Source organism: Gossypium arboreum, chromosome 12, assembly GCF_025698485.1.
Source record: "Gossypium arboreum isolate Shixiya-1 chromosome 12, ASM2569848v2, whole genome shotgun sequence".
Classification (NCBI taxonomy): domain Eukaryota; kingdom Viridiplantae; phylum Streptophyta; class Magnoliopsida; order Malvales; family Malvaceae; genus Gossypium; species Gossypium arboreum.
In genome coordinates this window covers 112,855,580-112,879,011 of record NC_069081.1, presented here as the reverse complement: position 1 = coordinate 112,879,011, position 23,432 = coordinate 112,855,580, and the positions used below count along the sequence as shown (strand labels likewise).

The 23,432-nt window shown below is 34.4% G+C and overlaps 4 protein-coding genes across 8 annotated transcripts; 3 read left to right on the top strand and 1 right to left on the bottom strand.

Annotated features, from left to right (window-relative positions):
• The first annotated feature begins 1,850 nt into the window (after positions 1–1,850).
• On the top strand, positions 1,851–3,608 carry LOC108477717 (uncharacterized). The gene is made up of 2 exons (XM_017780223.1): positions 1,851–2,206; positions 2,297–3,608. Exons 1-2 carry the CDS (start codon positions 1,851–1,853, stop codon positions 3,606–3,608), a joined length of 1,668 nt encoding a protein of 555 aa, XP_017635712.1.
• A 3,728-nt stretch (positions 3,609–7,336) lies between these two features.
• LOC108479286 (myb family transcription factor PHL11) lies at positions 7,337–9,219 on the top strand. Of its 3 annotated transcripts, none has more exons than XM_017781790.2 (6): positions 7,337–7,738; positions 8,057–8,133; positions 8,244–8,307; positions 8,432–8,474; positions 8,661–8,730; positions 8,820–9,219. In XM_017781790.2, the coding sequence occupies exons 1-6, from the start codon at positions 7,579–7,581 to the stop codon at positions 9,078–9,080; spliced, it is 675 nt and encodes a 224-aa protein (XP_017637279.1). In that variant the 5' UTR covers positions 7,337–7,578; the 3' UTR covers positions 9,081–9,219. The 3 variants fall into 3 exon arrangements, with proteins under 3 accessions (XP_017637279.1, XP_017637277.1, XP_017637278.1); XM_017781788.2 differs by having other exon boundaries at positions 8,396–8,474; XM_017781789.2 differs by having other exon boundaries at positions 7,338–7,726; positions 8,396–8,474.
• Positions 9,220–10,314: 1,095 nt separating this feature from the next.
• On the top strand, positions 10,315–12,537 carry LOC108479285 (scopoletin glucosyltransferase-like). The gene has a single exon (XM_017781787.2). The coding sequence runs from the start codon at positions 10,814–10,816 to the stop codon at positions 12,353–12,355; it is 1,542 nt and encodes a 513-aa protein (XP_017637276.1). The 5' UTR covers positions 10,315–10,813; the 3' UTR covers positions 12,356–12,537.
• Positions 12,471–22,366, bottom strand: LOC108479284 (protein ENHANCED DISEASE RESISTANCE 2). Of its 3 annotated transcripts, none has more exons than XM_053023662.1 (23): positions 22,060–22,366; positions 21,426–21,809; positions 20,987–21,061; positions 20,442–20,495; positions 19,780–19,845; positions 19,498–19,601; positions 18,758–18,825; positions 18,557–18,673; positions 18,365–18,405; positions 18,165–18,265; positions 17,921–18,016; positions 17,252–17,316; positions 17,090–17,161; positions 16,841–16,996; positions 16,226–16,458; positions 16,104–16,143; positions 15,837–15,991; positions 15,631–15,732; positions 14,741–14,785; positions 14,519–14,659; positions 13,318–13,413; positions 13,117–13,218; positions 12,471–12,767 (listed from the first exon to the last, which is right to left on the bottom strand). In XM_053023662.1, the coding sequence occupies exons 2-23, from the start codon at positions 21,561–21,563 to the stop codon at positions 12,651–12,653; spliced, it is 2,184 nt and encodes a 727-aa protein (XP_052879622.1). In that variant the 5' UTR covers positions 21,564–21,809; positions 22,060–22,366; the 3' UTR covers positions 12,471–12,650. The 3 variants fall into 3 exon arrangements, with proteins under 3 accessions (XP_052879622.1, XP_052879621.1, XP_052879620.1); XM_053023661.1 differs by having other exon boundaries at positions 21,426–21,708; XM_053023660.1 differs by having other exon boundaries at positions 21,426–22,366.
• Positions 22,367–23,432: the final 1,066 nt, after the last annotated feature.

The window sequence follows — 23,432 nt, the reverse complement described above, 5'->3', positions numbered from 1 at the left end:
ATCCCAAAAGGATTTCTTTTTAACCTTTTTTTTCTCGCCCAATGTTAATGCTTGTTTTTCGGTCCTTAATACAAGTGGAATACATTCCATTTAAGAAAAAGCTCTTAAAATGCCAACTTTTTTTTTCTTAAAGCAAGAGGAAAATATTCACAAAAAAAGGGGGAAGGGGGCAAGAGGGAAAATTGATGAGATAAAATTATTTGGTATCATATTCGAATCTTAAATTAATTCATTCGAATTAAATTAATTATAATGGATTTTATTTATAACTAAAAAAAATTTGTTTTGTTAGTTGAATGTTGGGCATATTCGATAAGGTCGGTGGAGAAAGTGCACTAGAGTCTAAGCTCTAGACTTGTACAATCTACTGTTGTGAACCCACGCGGTCCACACTATTAATGCCACTTTCCTCAAGAGTATGGTTAGGTACTTAGCTTTACAACTTGGTGGAAAAAATCAAAAAAATAAATGTTTAGATATTACATATTAAATACCCTTTTAAGGAAATATACTTCATACACATTCTTCTTCTTTTGTGAGCTTTTATCTTGCATGCTATCACTTCTTTTTAAAAAAATAAATTACAATCAGTATAAAGATTTAAGAAGCTATAACAGATTTCATTTTTTTATTATAGAAAATGAAAATACATGTCTAAAAATTAGGAATATATAAGGATAAAGACCTCCTCATACAGTGAACTATGAATATATTCATTTAATAATCTTTTAACATACTGTGATGTCAACCTTGATACTCTCTCTCAATACATAACATATTTTATTTCAGGCTTTTAAATTCAGGATTATCTCATTAAGTTGATTAAGTTCAAAAATTAAATAAGGATGGATGGGATAGCTTTCATTTGATTTAATTTTGAATTTTATATATCTATTTTATTATAATTGAATAAACAATCCTTCAATTTTAATTTGTTAAATTTTAATATTTTTACTTTATAAATATTAAGAAATTGTCCCGTTTTTGATAAATATATGAGCTTAAATTATTGATTATTTATTAATTTGTTGGATATAAATTATTAAATTATTTATTTTTATTAATTATAGGCATATAAGTATTTGAATTATCAATTTCTAAATTAATTTAACAATATTATCTTAATTGGATTAACTTTTCAATTTGTAAATGAGTATGAAAATTCAATTTTGATAAATTAAAATAGAAAAAAAATTAATATTTTCATTTAAAATCTAAGGTAAAATCACCGTTATATTTAATTAGGCCGGAGTCTTGGGCTAAATACTTGTGGACAAAAATTCCATGATCTCTCAGCTTTAGTGTGAATATGCCCATCAAAATTTAGAGCAATAAATTGTCAAGCCCATTCGCGGGTCTTTAATTTGGGTACAGGAACTGAGAAAACAATGTTAGTTTAGATGGATATTTACATTGTTTATATCACTGATGATTCTTAACAAGATCTTTGATATATATCTTTTTTCCTTCTGAGAGTTGAAAAGAACACATAAAGACAAAATGTGAATGAGGGAAAAGAATGATGCCAAATCTATCCCCACGATATCAATTCATAAATGAACACAACGAGGTTTGCTTTGCCAAACCCAAACTCTTGAAAATTTCACACCACAATGAAACATATTCTATTATTCTCATACTCTCCAACATTGTTCAATTTCACCCTCATAGCGACCTCTCTTCCTTCACCATTCTGCCTAGTGCCAATCGACTGCCGACCTCGTTACTCGACAAATATTTTTTTTATCGTCTATTGTTTCTTCATCATCTTTGTCTATTTGTACTCTGTGTATACCTTCATTTTCCCAAACAACAAAATTTTCATCTAACAAAGCTGAGACTCAGCCAACATGGCAGAAGAGAGTTCTGAATTTCAAAACACTCAAGGACTAGTCCATGCACCAGAATCAAATGAAAGGGAAATTATCGTTAGGTCGATCTTTGACGTGGGTGGCACTTCCATGAAACTGGAGAGAGCTAATAAGGAAGCTTATAGCACATATTCGAGGGTTGAGCATAAACCTACGAGACAGGAAATTTGGGCTTGGTATGCCTATGAACTGTGCTCTTACTTTGTCCATACAGTTCTTATACCTGTAGTGTTTTCTCTAATTATCGGTCAAATAGTTGAGGAACCTACTGAGCCACTCCGAGGATGGAGCGAGAGTGCCAAGGGCTTGGCTTGTAAGATCAATGAAATGAAACTGTAAGCGTCGTTGAGTTGGTATATATTTCTCGAATCATTTTCAGCTTAAGATCATGCAATTAATAATATATACGCGTTTAAATATTACAGGTATGAGCGACTTACACAGCGTTCAGTATCAGTTGGCAATTCCAAAGTTTCCCCCTTAGAGTGGACTTCAATCTCCTGGGCAATAGGCCTAGTTCTGGCTGCACCGGCACTCCGTTCCATTTCCACCAACCTTGACCAAGGGCAGAACCTGCAAGTTTTTACTGGAGCTGCAACAGCCATTGGAGCATTATTTTGTCTGCCTGTTGGATTCTTCAAAGTCACATGGATCTTCCCCATATATATTGCTCCAGTGGTGGCTGCCATTATCGTTGCTACTGCTTCTCACACCCGCCATCATGGCCTAATGGTCCGAGGATTCTCTGGAACCACCATTCAAAGACATCATTTCCCAGTTAGAAGAGGTGTCTCAAGTTGGCTGTCGCTCTATGCCACAGCCGCTGGTTGCTTGGGGTCTGCTGTAATAGCAGCATTCGTGTATTATATGCTTCGAATTCAAGATATTTTTACTGGCTTGTGGGTGGTCTCCATTTTCAGTGGACTGAAATGGCTAGCTGGAATAGTTCACGTCTTTACTTTGAGGCCTGGGGAAGCCATTACCTCTCCTTCACCAACAAATCATTTCCTCTCCATTTTTAAATATCATCATGGACTTGGAAGCCTTATTATTGTTTGGCTTTCTTCATTCACATCAATGTGCATTTTCACAGGAGGGGTACTTTATTTGGTTGGACAACTCTGCCTCAAGCCTGTGTTCTTGCTCTATTTCTGGTTAATTTATTTCATTTTCCCCTCAGTTTCTTTGCCGCTGCTGCAACCAATTCAGCTTGTTTTTAAGGCAAATGCAGTGAAAATGCATCTGCTTGGACTCATTTTATCACTAGTAACTTCAGGAACAGGGTTCCAGTTCCGAAAGGGGAACTGGCAGAGACATCATATACTGATTTTTGCTGCAGTGCAAAGCACATCGGCAGGAGTCTTGCATGCTTTTGGGCGAGTTTTGTTGATGGACTGTTCACCAGCTGGTAAGGAAGGCGCATTTGCAGTTTGGTACTCGTGGGTGAAAATGGTGGGAACTTGTTTAGGTTTTGCAATAGCGTCGGGAGCCGCTGCTGGAAATGTTGGAACTTCTTTCGCAACCGCTTTCTGCACAGCAGCAGTGGCGATGGTGATTTCGATATATGCGAACATAAGCGACGTTGGAGGAGCAGTAGCCGCAGGGCTTGTGAGTGAAGACGGCGAGACGGCTTCACCCATCTCCAAGGGCTTGGATGAGAGCGACAGCATGAGCATGAGCATGAGCAAAGTTGATGGCAATGCAAAGAAACAGGCTGTGGGAGAGGAAGCTGCATAGGAATAGGAACCAAGTAAAAGGGAATAATTAAAGGGTTTTCTTTTACCGTCAGAAGGTAATTTCCTTTTTGTAATCCTAATTCTTTTGAAATAATTTAGGCTAAATGTTGAATTTGTTTTTTTTTTTTATTCATTTGTGTTAATAAAAAATGTTTTAATTTGCTTACGGAGGATTTGAATTTTAAATGGGCAATTGTTGTATCAAAAATGTTTTGATTTAGTGTATGCATACATGAAGATTTTTTTATATGCAATATTATAACTACTCATATCCCTCCCAACCTTTAAATAAAAAGATAATATACTTTAATATCTTCGAATTTACATTTCTTACATTGACAACAATGTCGATGCCAACTGAACTAAGATCCAATAAACTACATGCAGTTTTTCAAATATAAGTCAAAAATTATATATTCTGAAAAATTAGAAATTATATGTAGGGAGAGGCCCACTTATATCTGTATAAAATTAAAATAGTTTCAGATCTTCTCATATATTTTTGTACGATTGATATTTTAACGAATCCATTTGTTGAATCTATCGATATAATTGTACTTATCATGCATATAAAATTTTAAATTAATTTGATATCATTATCATATCAATCTAAGATATTGTATATATTAATATTTATTAAGCGATTGAAAGTTTTCCATAAAACAAATAGTTAAAATTTTAAATTCACGTTAAATTTGACATAAACCATATATGTCAATAGAATATGAAATATAACGTTTGGATCGTTAAAATATTAATTGTATATATATATAGACAAGGTGTAAAACTACCATATTAGAAAAGGTTTTTAATGTGCATACTCTTTTCTATACTTTAATTTGTAAACATTGAATCTTTGTGTTTTTTATTTAAAATATTAGCCCCCATCCAACTTTATTGCTAGTGTTGTTGTAGTAGTAATTAAAATAAAGGTAAAATAACTTTTAGCTCTTCAATATTTACAATTTTTTCAATTTGATACTCACTTTTTAAAACTGCATAGTTATTAACAAAATTAAAAATATTATATTTTAATAAAATAATTTTTTTAAATATATAATTTTATTAAAATAAAAAATAAAACTTTTAAAGTTCAAAATAAAACATATTTTTTAAAATTAAAATTTTAAAATTGTAGAAAATAATGTAATAAGGTATATCTACCCTTTAAATGGTAATAAGTTGTCTCTAATGTTTTTATAATTTTATGCATATTAAAATGCTTTTTTATAAAAAATACTTTATTTTTAATGGTGTACAAAATTATTTCACAATTCTTTAAGAATTCATCATTTTATTTCAGTTAAATTTTAAATACACTCTCAATAAGGGTGAAGCAAGAAAATATTTTAGGGGCCAAAATAAAATTTTAATTTTAATAGTCCATATCTTTATAGTTTTAAAGGATTAAATTAAATTTTTATAATTTTAGAGGGTTAAATTGTAATTTTATCTTTATTAATTTAAAATTTTAAAATTTTTCTTAAAGGCCAAAATAAAATTTTTCATTTTAAAGGAGTTGGGCCCTGATAGCCCCAGAATTCGCCTCTCCTCTCAATATATGAGTCTTATGTATTACTAATAAATCACAAATTATCATATCATTAATAAATAAAGTAAAATAAAAATGTTGGAAGACACATAAATAAATAAATATCCGTAAATTTATTTAAACGTAATAAATGATGATTTATAAGATGATGATGGTCATAATAAGCTATTGAGATGGTGTTGAATGTATATCAATTTTCCAATTTAAATAAATTTAGGGATATTTATGTATAGGTACTTCATTATTTTGTTAATTAATGAAGTGAGTAAATATAATTCAATGATAGTGTACCAGACTCGTGTACAGGGGTGAAGCCAAAAAATTTTTTTAGGGGGGGCCGAATGAAATTTTAATTTTTTATAGTTTATATTTTTATAATTTATAAAGGATTAAATTAAATTTTTATAATTTTAGGGGGGCCAAAGTGAAATTTTACATTTACTAATTTAAAATTTTAAAAATTTCAAGGGCCTAAAATAAAATTTTCTATTTTGGGGGGGGCCGGGGCCCATGCCACCCAGCTACGCCTACTTGTGTATTAATAATGCATTACATATATAATATTATTTAAAAAATTAGTATATATTTTGTGCATGTTGATGTTTAGATTGAATTTTAAAAAAATTTATGGCTGTTCAACAATATTTTAATTTTTTAACAAAAAATCAAATTGAATATTAAAGGCAATTAAACGAGTAGAATTCAATTCTAACAGTTGAATCAATTCAGTTCATTTATTTTTTTAAATTAAAAATAGCTTTTGCATAATTTTATTGATGTCAGTAACTTTATATATAAAGAAATTTTATATGATAAAATAATAACTAATAATTAATTATACTTGTGAATAGAGGTGTTCATGGGCCGGGCCAATCAGGTTTATGTCGAGCTTAAGTATAATGTTAATATACTCTACGTTTGTTCAAGCTCGGCCCGACCGTAAATCAATCTAAAATTTTATTTAAACTCGTCTATATTTGCAAAAGACTAATCTAAGCCCATTTTAGGCTCGCCCATATATTTTTAATATATTTATATTATTTTATTTTAATATTTAATATTTTTATACATTTTTATTTATTGAAAATTTTAGTCATCTTAACATTTTTTAATGTTTACATTAGAGTAGTATTATATATTCAGTATTAGTTTATTTTTTAATTTGTTCTAAATTACATAATATAAAGTATTATAAATTTAAAACTGGTCGGGTTGAGCCGGGCTCAAGTCTTGAATGTTCAAGCCTGAGTTCGGCTCATATTTTAAACGGGCATTTTTTTTTACTTAAGCCCATTTTTCGAGTTTAATATTTTTGCCCAAATCTTCTCGAATTTCAGACAGCCCTTTAGGCCTGGGCGAATAGTTCAACCCATAAATAGGTCTACTTGTGAACAAAAATTGAACTAAGGACCAATCTAAAAGGTTTAGTATTGATTCACTAAGGACCATTTAGACATATATTAAACAACTGGTTAATAATTTTTTTTTTTAGTTGCCCAAAATATTCACTTGAACGAGTCTAATGATTAATATTTTACGTTTGGTAAGTTCAATAAATAGATAAATACTAGCTACAGATTTTAAAATTACTCTATACCTAAAATAAATATTAAACTTTCAACCGATTGAAAAAACTTTTATCATCTCGCTGATTAATAATTTATACATATATTTATATTTTCACTATACATCAACAATGAAATATATAGTAGCACCTCATCAAAAACTCTAAAATAAATAAATAAATACTATAAAATTTGTATTAATTAATTCGTTGGGCACCATTTTTGGCTTTTTTACGGGCATTGCACCTTACCTCCATGTTGGGGTCGAGCCATTGCAAATATTGAGTCCCCCGTTATTGACGGATAATATGACACGTGCCTTCTTGCCGGCCCACGCCATGTGGAAAGACGACGATGTATCCTGAATGACGCTTGCGTCTGTGGGCCCGCCACGTGACTCATCGAATATTCCATTCCTCTCTTTTGCCGCCGAATATTACACGCTGGCACCTTTTTACCAATTTGCTACGTCTCCCTCCAAGCTGCATCCACTTTTATTGTCTCTCAAATAACCGTTGGATCATCAAACTAGGAAAATCAACGGTGGAACGCCTAACGTAAATGTAGACCGGAGAAGTGGGAGAAAATTATTATGCTGCGCTTGTTTTGTTGTAAATGCAAATCATGTTTGTTTGCTTTTAAGATTCGTCACCGAGCTTTGCTCTGCATGTTCTGGGGTTAAGATATAAAAATTCTTTGTCCATTTCTGAGTAAATCAAAAATAAAAATACTCTACTAATCTATATGAAGTTGAAGCAGCAAAAACTCTGTTTACAATTCTCATTCTCAGAAGAATCCTATTTGACATTTGGAAAATCAACTCCCTTTCAGTTTTAAGGAGAGAATTTGATGAGATGGAGAGATTAAGCTATGGTGGAGGCGGTGGTGGAGAAGGGAACTATTGGTACGAAAATGAGGTAGTGATGAGCAGAGACCAGAAGCCGAGACTGAGATGGACGGCTGATCTTCACGACCGATTTGTCGATGCCGTAACTAAACTTGGTGGGCCTGACAGTTAGTCTTCTCTAACTCTTTACGATGTTTCTACTTTTTTTTGCAATTAGATACATATCTTTCAATTTCCTTCATAAACGGTGCAACAAGAAGCAGGTTATAGACAATACGAAACAAATAAGGCATTCGTGTATGAGTTATTAGCAAAATTTTTATAGTAGAAAAATACTCTGGTTTTCGTTAAGTAGAATCTTCTTCTTGTACTAAATTGTAATTCTATTTTTTTATTATTAATGAAATGATATAAGTATATTGAAATATCACCTTGGCATAGTTTTTACATTGTAGTCTGATGTTATTGTGAAATTCTGCTTTCAGAAGCAACTCCGAAGTCCGTCCTAAGGTTGATGGGCATGAAGGGCTTAACACTCTACCATTTGAAGAGCCATTTACAGGTAAATAGCATAGGACAATGCCATTAATGCTTTCAAGCTTCATGTTTCCCTTTTGCTTTTCAATTATTTTTTTTTAACATTGCACTGTGGTGATTTTGCTTATTTTATAGAAATACAGACTAGGACAGCAGACACGGAAACAAAATGCAGTAGACCTAAACAAAGTAAATGGTGGTAAGTTTGTTGATTAGAAATATACAAATATTTCTTAAAATGGTGATAAGTTGGTTGTTGTGGTGATGGCTGCAATTCCTTAATTTAGGGAGTTCATATGTACAATGTCGCAATCATTTTTCAGGGACTATCATCACCAATTCACCAAGAGCTGACAGTGAGCAAAGGTACTTCGCAACTCTATTTATCATTTCTGCTTTGTAATCAGAACCTCTGCTTCTGCTTGAGTATTCACTGGTTACATCAGACTTTACAGCGGCTAGAAATTGAGAATCAAATTAGGATATCATCTTTTCAGACTGTTTTTCGTTTTTGGGTCTGTCAAAAGTGCACTGAATATGCAAATGAAACAGACAAATCCCAGTGGCAGAAGCATTGAAGAATCAGGTGGAAGTACAACAGACGTTGCAAGAGCAACTTGAGGTTAATTTACCCTTTAAGAGAACAACAGTAGTATATTCTGTTAGTTGGCAAATTTTGCTATTCAAGCTTGTAATTTGTATTTACTGTAGGTAGAGAAGAAACTGCAGATGAGAATAGATGCGCAAGGGAAGTACTTGCAAGCAATATTAGAGAAAGCCCAAAAGAGAGTCTCGATTGATATAAATTATTGCGAAGGGAATGGTGAGGAAGAAACAAACTTCAACGTTTTAAACAAGGTCAACTGCTCTGCTTTCCAGAATTATGGAGGGAGATGGAGAGAAAACAGCAAAGATGTTAAGCTTGAAGTTGAAGGAGATTCCATTGCTTTTGACTTAAAAGACCAGACATAGCTACAAGTTTGTTAGTGCTGTAAATGGAAACCGCATGTTTTCATGAGTTTTTTCTTAAAAAACTCTTCAACTTCAACAGAAGATGATCAAAAGTCAAAGCACACACGAAAGGCAATTGGTATCAAATATTAAATTGAAACCCAATTTCTATCCAAAAAAAGAGAAGAAAATGAAACCAAAAAAAGCACAGCAATGACACATTAGTGTCCATATAACGAGGAAGAAAGAGCAATTTTGGTGAATAAAAAATGAGATAACAAAAGTAGCAGCAGCTTTGTCTCGCTAAATCAATTCCTTATGCACATGTGTTACTCTCAGCATATCATCAATCTCAATAGAAAACATGTTTGTTAAACAATCAATTTAATTTCTCTTCATAGGACATGCCTAACATCTGCTTAAAATCCTAAATATCCATTTTGAATAGCATTGATTGCCTTCAAGCAACCTGTTTGAATCAAAGCTTTAGCATACCCTTTTGGTTGTGGCAAGAGTAAATCATTTCAGATATTCTAAATTTTAACATAAAAAATCAAACAAAACATTTAAATTATAATTAAACCCGATAATTCAATCTCTAAGCTGATCTCGCACTATCATTAAACTGTTTAGTTTATCATAATAAATGAAATAATGACAGTGACATTTTCTTTAACTATAATATAATGATATATTTACTTTTTAATATTTTTATAAATTCTATTAATTTAATTCTTAACAAATTCCTTGATCATCTGTTGCTTTAATCGTGTCTTGGTCCACAATAGCCACAATTATCAAATCTCATCCTCGGGTTTGTTGACTCTGATCCATGCAATTCAAGGGCTGCTGAAATTCCCAGTCTATGCTTTGCTTACCCTAGCATTTCTGGCCCTCTTATTATTCTATAGATCTCTCATTTTTACTTAATGAAGCACGAACGCAGAAATGTAATATAGGATACGAATATAGTGATATGATAATTTTAAAAAGAATTAGAATACGAGTATAGTGGACATGACAATAATAACATGATAATGTTTCTTTTCTAAATGAAATTATTAATAATTTTATTTATTTATTTATAATTAAAATTAATCTTTTATGTAAAAATTAAAATTTAATAAAATAAATAAATAAATTAGACAAACATTATATATATTTAGCATAATATTTGCTTACTTTAATAATTATGTACTAAAAGAACTTCAATAATTATAAATAATGAGCTGCACAAAATTTTCAGCTTCATGCCCCTTTCCATTTCTCCACATTTTTTTTTTCATTTCAGTTTCTTTTCTTCCCCATCTTTCCTTGTCTTTCTTCTCTATTCTGTTTCTTTTTCTCTGTTTCTGTGACTGTGTTCAATTTGATTTTTTTTTTCTGATCCGATACGTATCCAGCCGTGTCGGTGGTGTGTCCGTGTCGGGCACCTTTATGACACTGGAAAGAGGAGGTTTCCCGGTGCTTTATAGACCCTTACTTTAATTGAACTTTCTTCATTGGACAAATCCAGTATCACGGAATGTTCCAGATTGTTCATCATTATTGATGACTTGTTTGTATTTGGTTCTCTTCACTTTTCATAACTACAAGTCCAACCCTCTTTCCTTGACCACCTACCAGTGAAAACCTTAACCTCTAAGTCTTCATCTCATCCTATTCCTACCTTTTCCCGCTCTATAAATTGGGTGAATCAATCGTGTTTGGATATTGAGAAATCACCAAGCCAAAGCTGTTTCATTTCAACAAGAATGTCGAGCGAAAGCCAGATATGGGTGATTCCGTTCTTTGGGCAAGGCCATCTCCTCCCATCCATGGAACTGTGCAAGCACATAGCCTCTCGCAATTTCAAAGCTACTCTCATCATTTCCTCCAATCTCTCTTCTTCTATACCCTCTTCCTTCCATGATCATCCTCTCATTCAGGTTGCCCAAATACCCTCTTCACCGCCTACTCCACCAGAGCTCAGTTCCGGCCCCCATCATCATCACTCAGATTTAGCTCAGGGCATTGCCAGTCTGCTGGAGAATACCTCCCAACCTGCCTGTGCCGTAATAGATAATATGATGGATTGGACAGCAGACATTTTCAAGAAACTTAAGATTCCAACAATTGCGTTTTTCACCTCGGGTGCGTGTTCAGCAGCTCTGGAGTTCGCCATGTGGAAGGCTCGCGTAGTAGATATCAAGCCTGGAGAGACAATTTTGCTTCCTGGGTTACCTGAAGAAATGGCTTTGACAGATTCCGATCTTAAACAAGGCCCACCACCTGGACCACCTCCTCCCCAGCTTGGGGGCTTCGGGTTTCCACGTGGGCCTCCAGGATCACCACCACCGCCGGCAGCGCACGGCTTTCCTCTTGGACATCCACCACCGAAAATGGGACCACCCCAACCAGGTGGACAACCACAATGGATGGAAACTGCCAAGGACTCAGTCGCATTAATGCTGAATAGTTGCCATGAGCTTGAAGGCCCATTTCTTGACTATTTAAGGCTCCAAATTGGTAAACCAGTTTGGGGTGTTGGGCCCCTATTGCCCCAACAGTTTTGGAAATCATCCGATTCCTTACTCCACGATCGTGAAATCCGAGCCAACAAACAATCGAACGTTACGGAAGATGAAGTGATGGGATGGTTAGATTCAAAGCCACATGGTTCAGTGCTATACGTGTCTTTCGGTACTGAAGTTGCTCCCACCAAACAACAGTTCCAGCAATTGGCTGATGCATTAGAAGCCTCGAACAGGCCATTTATATGGGTGATCCAACATGGGTCGGGCCGACCAGGTCCACCACCTGGCCCACCTCAGTTCTTAGGGAACCAACCTGATTCCAATGATGTAGTCTTTGAAGAAGAGGGTTACTTCCCACATGGTTTGGACCAAAAGGTCGGTCAAAGAGGATTGATCATACACGGATGGGCACCTCAGTTGTTAATATTAAGCCATGCATCGACGGGTGGGTTTCTATCACATTGTGGATGGAATTCTACCGTGGAAGCAATCGGACGTGGGGTGCCATTATTGGCATGGCCTATTAGGGGCGACCAGCACTCCAATGCCAAATTGGTAGTGAATCATCTCAAAGTGGGGTGCATGATTTCCGATAATCTGGCACAACAGAATATCAAGAAGGATGATATTGCTGAAGGGATTGAGAAGCTCATGGGAAACGAAGAGATTAAAACGCAAGCTGTGATGCTTAGCACTAAATTTCAGCAGGGTTTCCCAGCGAGTTCAACTGTTACTTTGGATGCTTTCAAGGATTTTATTGTTAACCTGAATGCACATTAAGCACAAAGGTTTCTGTCACGGAGGAATCTATTTATATAATTCCTTTGTATTTCATTGACATATTCTGAGGATTATTATTTACCTTATTAATTTCTTTTGCTTGGGCATCCTGATCTTAGAGATCCATGTACTTTTTTTGTTCTATATATAGAAGTTAAAATTTTCATTACATTTCCTGAAAATCTTATGTGGAAAAACGAAAGTGACGGCTTCTTTTTTGTAATGTTGAATGATAAAAGAGGAAATGTGAATGAAATATTAGAACAAATAATCCGTATAGATGAACTGTGTGTGGTCAATACAATCGTGATGGATCCGCATCCAGCTTCGGAACTATGGCAGACGATAGCTCTATATGAGAAACACGGACTGCACCAATTAGCCGCTCTGGCAGCTCATCTGTTGTATTTGCCTAGTGGGCAGCAAAGAAAACATGCAAGACTTTTAATACAACAAAAGTAAGCCACTAATGCAACTTAGAGCTCCATGCCTAATTTCTAGCAACAATGGGCAATGGTTTTGAACATTAGCCACGCTTTGTGGTTAAGAATTAGGTAAAACTACTACCTGGAGCCCCCTATATTACTATCATGCACTCTTTGCTATTGAAATGCCATTAATAATGAAAATAATGTGCATTACAACATTGATTGCATCAGATTATGCTGCTTCCTACTGACTCTCTTTGCTAGCAAGTTGGTATGTGTTATGGCTACCATCAACAATGAACAAGCAACAACTGGTGCTTTAGAAGAACGTACCTGTACAAGGAAAGCCATGTCAACCACCAATGTTGTGATTACACCAATGACAAGCCCCAAAACTCCATTAGCAACCGTAGAGGAACCTATGTCAATATCAACCTAGAGAGACACATGAACAAGTAAACACATATCAGTAACAAGGACCCCTGCTTAATGCTACATTTATGTGTACTACAAAGAAGCCATAAGGATCCTTACCTCTAAGTACTTGGGACCACGGATATAGTTGCAATCAACTGCTTTTCCCAACAAACAAGGGGTGCTCCCAACACTCTGTCGCACAATCCATGATCCCTGCAAAATTCAATGTGAACAATTCAGAACAAGTTCAAAGGTGCAAAGTGAAAATTACAATTAAACGAACAAAATAATTTACAACAACAATATGTTACTTAAGGATCAGGTTTGCAGATAAGGACTATGTCCAACTTTAATTAAAGGTAGCTATGTTAGAAAAGTGGTTCACCAATTGTAACTTTGAAACAGCAAAACCTATGTAATATTGACAAATCCACCTTGTTATTTCTTTTAGGCTTTGCTAGGTAGAGTGGAAAGAAAATTAGAAATATGGAACATTGAAGAAGCAGAAAAATAGAAAGAAAAAAAATACATTTTCCATTAATGTGCTTGATAAGAAAGATTGAAAAATTGAAAAAAAAGAAGTAATTTTCTTTTCACCAATTGCTTGGCAGAGTTGAAAAATGAGAGGAAAGGAAATGAAACTTTTGAAAAATGCAGAATTTTGAACTTACATCTCTCTCATTTTCTCCTCTTATCATTCCAGTTTGGAATGATTTCTTTTTATGCATTAGGATAGAAAATGGTCATCTCTTTTGTTTTCTTTCCTCTTCTCTTTCATACCAAACACACTCAAAATTTATTTTCTTTCCACTTTTCCACTCCTTTTTTCGTCATTCCACTTTTCCACTTAACTAAGTACACCCTTAACATGCATATATTCATGCTCGAATGCATAAAAGGAAGTCAAAAGGATTAAGAATATCATGGAGAACATGACTAGAAACCAATGATCCAGTAAAAATTGTGTTATATTATGTAAAAACTTACACTCCAGTTTTCCTACGGCATTAATAAAAACAATTTTGACAATCACGTTCAGAAACTGCTCATGAGAATCTAGATGGCACATTTGTCATACTCAAGAGGGCAGTGCAGTCAATTAATAGCATTTACAGCGTATAGGAGCTTTTAAGAATAAAGTACATTGTTTGAATGGTGACACACATCAAGTGTGTGATATGGACTTGGCAGACTAATAAAGAGCATAGTCCATAGATGACAAAAATTCAGGAGGCACAGTTATGATGAAGACTGCTTCCAACTGTCTAAACATCCTGATTTAAACATTTATCTTTGCATGATGAAAAAAGATAGATACCTTTGGCACTGAGGGAATAAGCTTCAACCTACTATTGCGGAACTCATCATCACCCTCAACAAATCGATACAAAAGGGACCCAGGTACTAGTTCCCTTGTCACAAAATAAAAGACCATACTATAGTGGGTTGAGCCAGGAACCTGGAACAAAAATAACATAATCAGACAACGTCATGATCCATCAGTCTGAGATATAACACTACCAACATTATGGAAACTTACTTGAACATTAAAGACCAAAGAGAAAAGCCCCTTTTCTGAAGCAACCTACAAAGACAAGAAAAGACCTGTAAAATATACTCCATAGAGAATTGATAGGTTTTCTACATCTATAAAGTTGATAGTGACAACCCAAGAAACACCTAAGCAGTACATGCTTAGGTTCTTAGGAGAATGGTAGGTTAACCGTTAACTGTCAGTTCAGATCTAATGCAATCAACCAATAAATGTGATTCCTACTCATTCCTTTTTTTTCCCCTAGAAAAAAAAAGTGTGGCTTGTTCATAGTAGGAACACAACCAGCTACCCTAATTTGAAGTTCCTTTTACTAAATTTACTGGTTTAAGTTAATCCTTCATCATTTCCAGAAATTTTTTCCTGATTAGCTTGTATTGAATCTGTAAGATATAATTTCTGTTCAAGAAATGTGAATATGTAGGTTGTGGTTCTACCCCCGGTACACTACTACAGAAGTATGAGGTCCTAGCCTCCTAGGCTGAAGTCTTGGCTTCAAGATACGAGGATGGGCAAAGGACTGATACTTCCAATTTGCAACCTAACCGATTGACCTGACAAATATTTTGATATGCCACATGCATGGCCTGAATCTAATTCCAATAACTACCAGGCAGGTTATGGAGTTACTCCAGCAAGGTATGCAACTCAAAAATACAAGTGAACCAATCAGTTTTAATGCAATCAAATTCCATTTGCCCATGTGGATTACAATGTTCACGGCACTTCCCTAATAAACAAAATAACAGAACAGAGAAACCATGCATAGCAAATGGAGTACGAATTATTTAATATATCACTGAAATACTAAAAAATGGCTTTCTGAAGTGGAACAGGACAGAGGCAAACAACATTAAATGGTAACTTCTCAGACTCACTTGTGCAGCGCAGCCATGACGCCTAGCAACATGGTCCATTCTTTTTGTGTCTTTAAACCAATCAACAGCAACAAGATCCATTAAATGCTTCCCAGCAGGAATCTTCATTGCATACAAGGGGAAAAAGTAACAACAAAACAAAGACATAAGATATTAATTTAGATGTAAATAAAGTAACTAGAAGTAACAAGCAAAAGAATGGGAACCTTTGTTTTGTTGAAACAAAAATGCTTGCTACGGACTCTGAAATTGTTACCATCCGAAATTCTCCAACAATCACGAGAATTCTCACGGTCATCACGTCGTAGATTACCAGAAAAGCATGACAAATCAATTTTCTCAAATGGTTCTTCTTTGGGGGCTTTAATTCATCAAACATATAGTATATTTGGGATGAGAAGTCAGACTCATAAATTAAAAATCTTATTCAATCACATCGAAATAAACCAATATAATATTATTAGGACCACCACCTGTTCTCTTGGCATCATTGTCGCTTTTTGTTGGACATGCCTGGAAATTTTAAGGAAACAATAAACCCCATAGTTAATAATAAGTCAAACAAAAAATATTAAAGATAAGGGTAATATAAAACCTCTTGTTCTGCCTCAGGCATTTGTTCTTCATCTTCGTCAGAGTATTCATCCATCATCACAGAGTTTCTGCTTGCAGCATTTGTTTGATCAAGAGAAGGGCCAGGGGGAACAGATAACTCATCTATCTTTTGAGTCTTAACTGAGGAAACTGAAGATGAGGCCATATTGACCATAACAGGAATTCTAGGAGGAGCACCTCTTTCATCTATTTGAGCAAACCATTCACGCAATCCTGTCATGATAGGTAACAACAATTTTCAGAAGGTAGATGAGCAAGAAACAAATATTATAGGAGTGAAGTTTCCTTAATATCAGACTGAAAAATATATTATAGGAATGGCATCCCCTCGCACCTCCTCACACCTTTCTTTTCTTCTCTTTTTTTCTTCTTCTTCAAGTTGATAATTATTTGGACAAGTGTGGGATGTCAAGATGCAATGCAGATTGATATCACAACAAAAAGAATATATTTCCCTATTTCTTTATGTTATTGAAATATGAGAACAAAAAGAACTAAACTATAGAAACATGAAAAAGCATCCTATCTTTTAATGTGACGTCAAATTCCCAGAAAACCATAAATTTTAACACGCAGGATAGAGAAAATAACTCACCAGCAACACTATTCAACATCTGAAGAAGACAGTGTTGCTGAAATGATGAAACATAACCCACACCCCATCCTTTCAAATCAACCTGCATGAGATGCTGCACCTGCGTTCTAGGCTTCCCATTTCGAGATTTCAGGGGGGAAATGTTGAACCCTCCACCTGAGAAATTTAGTACATAGTATGCAATATACTCTAAATTAAATACTCATCTTTCAAGTATTGGCACAACCAAGGAATTCACATAGAGCTTACTTTCAACATGAGCCCGCACATATCCTGGTTGTTGGCCACAATTCTCATGCTCCCTAGAGCGAAATAATACAACTGCACAATAATCAAGACGAGAAAAGAAGTTAAAATTCTGAAGCTAGAAAAATAAGCATACAGTTCAATATGTAAATCTGCAAGACTTACCATAACTTCCATCATCATTTCGGCGCCAATAACGCACATAGCAAAGGTCACGGGGCCATACAAACCTGCAAAAGCACAGAGCAACAACCTTGAAAAATTGCACATTCTTTGAAAAATTGCACATTCTTCATAAAGAAAGAAGAAAGAAGAAATCTTTTGAAAACTAGCATAAATCTAAAAATATTCCATAATGTTGCATAAATAATCCTCAATGAAGTGAACATAAGTGATCATAAACCTTGAATAATAAGTAGGCTCACTCCTATTATGTATCATAATAAGTAAATGCTCTCTCTAGGTCTTTTCTCTTATGTCTTTATGTCTTTTCCCACTTCCACAGTTTTTCTTTCTTTTTCTTCCTTCTATTTTAAAGATACAGTGAATTTAATCTTTTCTCATTCCTTCCTTTAATCTCATCCCTTTTTTTGGTACATGTATCCAGACTAAGCTTAACCTGGCCACATCTGGAATTTCCTATATGCCTTGGTTAGCTAAAATATCAACAATCAAAGAAATGTGCTAAAAGGTGATTCACAAGCTCTTCTATGTGTTTTCCTGACTACTTTGGTTCCAAAACAAAACAAACTATGGCAGTTCTACTTCAAAGGATAAATATACAATGAAATAAAGCATAAACTGAAAACACTTAAATTGGAGATAAAGTATTACAGAGGAAACCAATCCAACTGAAGCCTGTGATAAAGTATAGCTGTATGCCCATCTACCTCTTCAACTAAACTACCGTACTGAAAACTACAATCCCACCTGCAGAAGATAAATAAAATACTAATAAAATATGGAAAGTTGCCAAAAGTCTAAAACAAATTGTGTGGATGAAAAAAGGTATGCATTTTTGTCTCAGGCATTGAAAACTACAATATATATTTTTTAATTGAAAATATACAAAACATACTCAAATCTAGTTCCATCCATGCTCATTACAAGACCAAAAATTTCCTCACAAGTAGCTTCCACAACACCTACAGCTTTCATTGCTCTACTACAGCTCCTTGGCTGCATTAAGAAAATATATGCAATATTTAATAACCAAAACATTTTTATGACTGAAAAATAAATACAGGGCATAAAGAAAGCAATGAAATAGTTCCATACAAGGTAATCAACTTCAACAAGCTCTTCAAAAATGCGAAGTCCTGTCAAATCAAAGAAAAAGTTTAGTTTCATAATGATCTCTCACTGCCACTACAGTATCGTGGTAATTAAAAGACCCTTCCAGTACAAACTACTTTTTTGAGATTTTCATACCTGGATTGAACCTTAAAGCCAATAAAATGAAAAACTAACCATTTTGACATTGAAGGAGGCGCCAATGTTTTCCAGAAAATGCTTGGTTGTTGGCATTGTGATTTGCCAATTCTGAGTCACATTCCTGTGTCCAGTCGAATATTGAATCCGGAGGACCTGATATTTTTCCTAGAAATGTTGAGATTCTGATAATTGAACTAAATAGTTCAAAGTAGATGAGAAAGAAAATCAAATGTGTACCATTTCCAATTGTTGTTCTCCTTAGCAAACTTGATGGTGCACCAACTTCATCCTCCTGGGCACTGAACCTTAAGAAAAAATAAATAAAGAAATTTCAAGATTGACCAAGGATCACAAATGACTTCTCTTGACATTGGAAAAAATAAATAAAAATAGAGAGAGAAAAATCAGGGAAAGGCTGAGAACTGATAAGAATCAAGGCACCTTATTTCATTTTGATTTACAATCAACCTTTAATAGAAATTGAAGCAAATGAACAAGTGCTTTATTCAGCTTGCCAATAAACTTAACAAGAAGCAGATAATATGCATTAAACCAACAGTAAAGCAAGGCAATTGAACCATTTGATATTCATCATAACCAGCAGACCAGTCACAAGGCTTTGGCTATTATTTATCAAAACTATTTACTTGCTCCAACCATGAAATATTTATGTATTTCATGTATGCTATATTTTAGAAGTTGCAATACTTCAGAAGATGTAAGGCGAGGATGAAGTCCCACAAAATATAAGACCTCTTCATACAACAACTAATTATTCTAACTTTCCCCCACTCATTTACAAAAAATACCCCTCAGCCCATGAGTATTTGACTCAAAGAATTCTAGGCACTCAGGCAGCTCGACTGAAGTCCTCAGCCACAGACCTAGCTGACTCACAGCTAACATAAGAAGCGTTCACTTTTATGAGCACATACAACCAACAGAAAATTAAAAAACAGTGATAGACAGGCACTTACTGACATTCATGGTCCGAAGAAGAAGCAGTCCTCCCATTATCCATCCCAGATTTATATTCAAAAGAAACATATTTGTTACCGTTAGCAATTTGGGGCTCCTGATGCTGCATATAAAAATAATGTAACTAGACAATTGAAACAGTCTGGCTAACGGGTTAACATATTAAGAAAACACATTCAATTCAGTAAAGAAACTGTAACCCTAAACCATTGTGACAAAAGTTGATAAAGAAAGCAGGTTCACAATGCAAATCCAAAACATGCAAAAAGCGGGATATGCACCTGATCAATTACAGACTCTATTTTTTCCTTCCATATTAGGACTTCCTGGATGTTGAATGCTGCCATCTAGAAAGAAGTATACAAACATGACTTATTTTAGGTTCCCAATATTCAAGAGCATAAGATTTCACAAAAGGATATATAGGACACAAAGACTGCGAAAACTGAAAATGAACACGGGTCAAAGAAGCCACATAGTAAATCTGAAGCATGTGTCAGTTTTGCTTGCACAATCAAAGAGAAACACAATGGATAGTATCACTTCTAAACAGATACCACTCTAATTCCATCATGAAAAGCTTTCACTCCCGTATAACAATAAATTGAAGTTCGGAACTCAAAAAATAGGGTTTTAACTCAACTATTTGATAATGTCTATATGGTAAAAGCGAGTGCAAGACCACTATTTGATAATGTGACCTAAGTCATTCAGCATAGAGCTCGCAAAAAAACCACTGTTAATTTGGCAAAGTATAAATAGCAAGGGATCCATTCCTACACCCTCCCCTCATAGTGGCAAGCCTAAGAGAGAAGATGCCAAGAACTTGTTTCAATTTCTCCAAATTGAATAACCAATCAAGCAAGCTCAGGTTATTAAGCATCAAAGAATGCGTATTCATTTACTATATCCATTAAAGAAAAGGAAAATGAAAACAACAAACCGTGATTCTGTGGTACTTCTCCTTCTTGTTGTAAACAGACAAAACATAAAGCATCTGCAAAACATAAACTGTGAGCAAGTTAAAATAAAGTATAAATGAGTGTTCCATCTAAACGAATACATTTCATCATGCACCAGAGCATAAATGCTAATGGAACATTATAGTGGACTACATGAACTGTCATGCAAAAACTGAGGCAATAAGAGCATGCATGAGTCGGGATGAAAAGAAAGAAAAGGAAGAAAAGAGCAGTAAAATATATTAAGCAAAGCATAAAACTACAATTGGTCAATAGGAGAGTCCTAAATCAATAACAGTCGATAATAGAAAACACAAAGTTATCTTTAGCAAGAGAAATGGATAATTATTCATGACTTAACAATATGTTTATGCACACACTCGAGTACATGCATGTGTACACTATGAATATATATGAAGTTGGACAGTCTAAGTTCTCAGCCATCGAAAGCATTGTTTTTGTACTGTCATTACCATTATAACACAAATGTTATAACAGGCAAACACATATAAAACGGGAAACTCACATGTCCATGGTGTGTCTTCAAGCCTCGATCCTCCACTCTATAGTTTCCGTCTATCAAAAGGGTCTTGATTGGAACCTAAATGAGACCACCGGGGGAGCGAATAGTCAAATGAAACAGCCTTTTCAAAAGAAAAACGAAAATAAAAATTACTCTGTTCTCTTTTCCCTAAACAGTGAAGTAACCCAGAGATTTCAGACACCTTTGTAAACAAAGATGCTCCTCCTTTTACTAAAAGCATAGCAGCGCCAGCCGCACAAGTTCTATTATTAAAAATTAAAATAAAATATAATTGCACTAACATTCTAAATAAGCATTTTCTCTCTTCTCCGATCCCAAAAAAACGATTTCAAATTTTTAAAAAACCGTAAAAAGCTTCAGTAACATGTTTAATTCAAGAACCTAAACAAAATTAAGAACTCTAAAAATAATAATAAAACACCTGACTATCTTGTGGCTTTCGCTTGTAATAAGCCAAAAGTCGATTTTCGAGTACGAAATATCGCATGTGTATGAAAGATCGGCCGATCTTCCTTCTTCCATATCTCACCATCCATCCTTCGTACACCACCTTCGACATTTCAGTCCTCTCAAAAATTCCACCAACAACAACCGAATTTCCTCCCAAGCAAAATTGGAAGCTTAGATCGTAATCCTTGCTTCCGCTAAAGTAGTGCCGCTTAAGTCATTTGATCTCTTATCATCTCTCACTTTACCTTCCAAATCTAGAAATCAGAAAATAAATGTTTCCTAATTATCATTTCTCAAAGAATCCGAGTATTCGATTTCCACATTTCCGGTGAACTCGAGAATCGCAAAAGCGAATCTACGACGAAGAGACGACAAAAGAAAAAGTAGAAAACAGTAAAGTTAAAAAAAACAAAGAGATAAAAGCAAGCAAGATCAAGTGAACTTCAGAGAAGACAATTGAAGAAGAAATATAAAACCGTAATTTGAGAGAAAAAGAAAATGGAACAATGAGAAAAAAATGAAATGTTTGGTTTTAATTTACAAATATGAATATTATTAAAAATAAAAATAATAATAACGGGGGTGGGGGGAATCTGGGGAGAGACCTAACGCGGTAATGGGGGGGGGATCGGCGATGGTGTGGAGTGGAAATGCCGACGACGCAATTGAAGAAAAGATTCTAACGGACGTTGGATTTGAGATTGAGAGATCCCACGTAAGTGTAAAAAAGAGGAGCGCGAACAAATACGACACCACGTGTCTGATTATGATTGGGTAAGTGGGGTATGAGGTATCTTTAGAACCGTGACGCTTTGCCAAGTTTAAATGAGAAGGAGGGCTGACTTCCAAGTTTACTTTACTTTCTTTTTGGGGCTGCGCTGCTGGGTTGGATCTGAAAAATCTTATTTTTATCTGTTTTCAGGGGGAAAAAGGGCAAATATTTAGGCCACTAGTAAATAGCTTAATTACATATAAGTCCTAGCGCCTAAGGCATTTCAAAGTAATATGTATGGTCCCATGTCAGTATCAGCATATAAATTTGGATGGACGAAATGATTATTCACGCCTCACCCAATAATGTGTAAAATTGTCATTATCTATATTTTTGTGTGTGTATGTGTTTTTTCCCCCTAAAACTATTAAGAAATGAAATGTTTTTATACGTAGTCAGAAGATAATTAAAAAAAAGAGAGGTAGTATGATCACAAATTTTATTATCTTGTCGGGTGATTTTTAAATTTTAAATGGTTTAAAGTTAATACGGATGGATGTATATTAAGTTTTAATTTTATGGCAATAATAGGAAGAATTACATGAAATCATGATGATTGTTGGATTTGAGGTTTTAGTAAAGGGGTTGACTCATGTCCCATATCGGAGGCAGAATTATGAGGAGCCTATGAGAGACTTTCGATCACATAGGAGAGGGGTGCTACGAAAGTTGTGTCAGAAGTGGATTATAAGGAAACAATCGATATTGTTAAAGGAAGTGAAGAGGAGAGTTTGCCAATTTCCAGAAGAATTAAAGGACTTATATCACGATATTAGTTGGTTCTGATTAATCACGTGCTATGAGAGCTTAATAAAGTGACAGATGAACTAATTAGATTGACCTTGTGTTTCGCCATTTATCATAGTAAATATGATGTTTCTCCTGTTATTGTCTATAATATATTTATAATAGAGAATGTTGTAATACGAGGGCTAACTAATTCTGATTTTCTTTTCTTTTATAAACACACAAAAAAAAATCAACAAAACAAATTAACAGTATATGTAGAGTTTCAACAAAAATTTAGTATTTGAAATAAAGATAATAAATTAGGAAACCAACAAGAAAGAGAAAAAAATTGTTACTTTAATGGTTGATGTTGTTTATATATATTGACTTGATTTAACTAACTCTTCAATCGTAATAGAAAATTATATAAAATTAAGATAATTAGATAAGTTGATCATAAGAAGACGACGCAGTCTC

What these genes read in the sequence shown, in the direction of transcription:
- LOC108479286 (XM_017781788.2), top strand. Translation starts at nt 7,579, where the DNA reads ATGGAGAGATTAAGCTATGGTGGAGGCGGTGGTGGAGAAGGGAACTAT. An exon ending in TAAACTTGGTGGGCCTGACA is followed by an intron (nt 7,739 to 8,056) that starts GTTAGTCTTCTC and finishes TTCTGCTTTCAG; the next exon opens with AAGCAACTCCGAAGTCCGTC. An exon ending in AGAGCTGACAGTGAGCAAAG is followed by an intron (nt 8,475 to 8,660) that starts GTACTTCGCAAC and finishes CAAATGAAACAG; the next exon opens with ACAAATCCCAGTGGCAGAAG.
- LOC108479285 (XM_017781787.2), top strand. Translation starts at nt 10,814, where the DNA reads ATGTCGAGCGAAAGCCAGATATGGGTGATTCCGTTCTTTGGGCAAGGC.
- LOC108479284 (XM_053023660.1), bottom strand. Translation starts at nt 21,563, where the DNA reads ATGTCGAAGGTGGTGTACGAAGGATGGATGGTGAGATATGGAAGAAGG. An exon ending in GAGAACAACAATTGGAAATG is followed by an intron (nt 18,674 to 18,757) that starts GTACACATTTGA and finishes GAAAAATATCAG; the next exon opens with GTCCTCCGGATTCAATATTC. An exon ending in ATGGATGGAACTAGATTTGA is followed by an intron (nt 18,017 to 18,164) that starts GTATGTTTTGTA and finishes TATCTTCTGCAG; the next exon opens with GTGGGATTGTAGTTTTCAGT.
- LOC108477717 (XM_017780223.1), top strand. Translation starts at nt 1,851, where the DNA reads ATGGCAGAAGAGAGTTCTGAATTTCAAAACACTCAAGGACTAGTCCAT. An exon ending in AAGATCAATGAAATGAAACT is followed by an intron (nt 2,207 to 2,296) that starts GTAAGCGTCGTT and finishes TAAATATTACAG; the next exon opens with GTATGAGCGACTTACACAGC.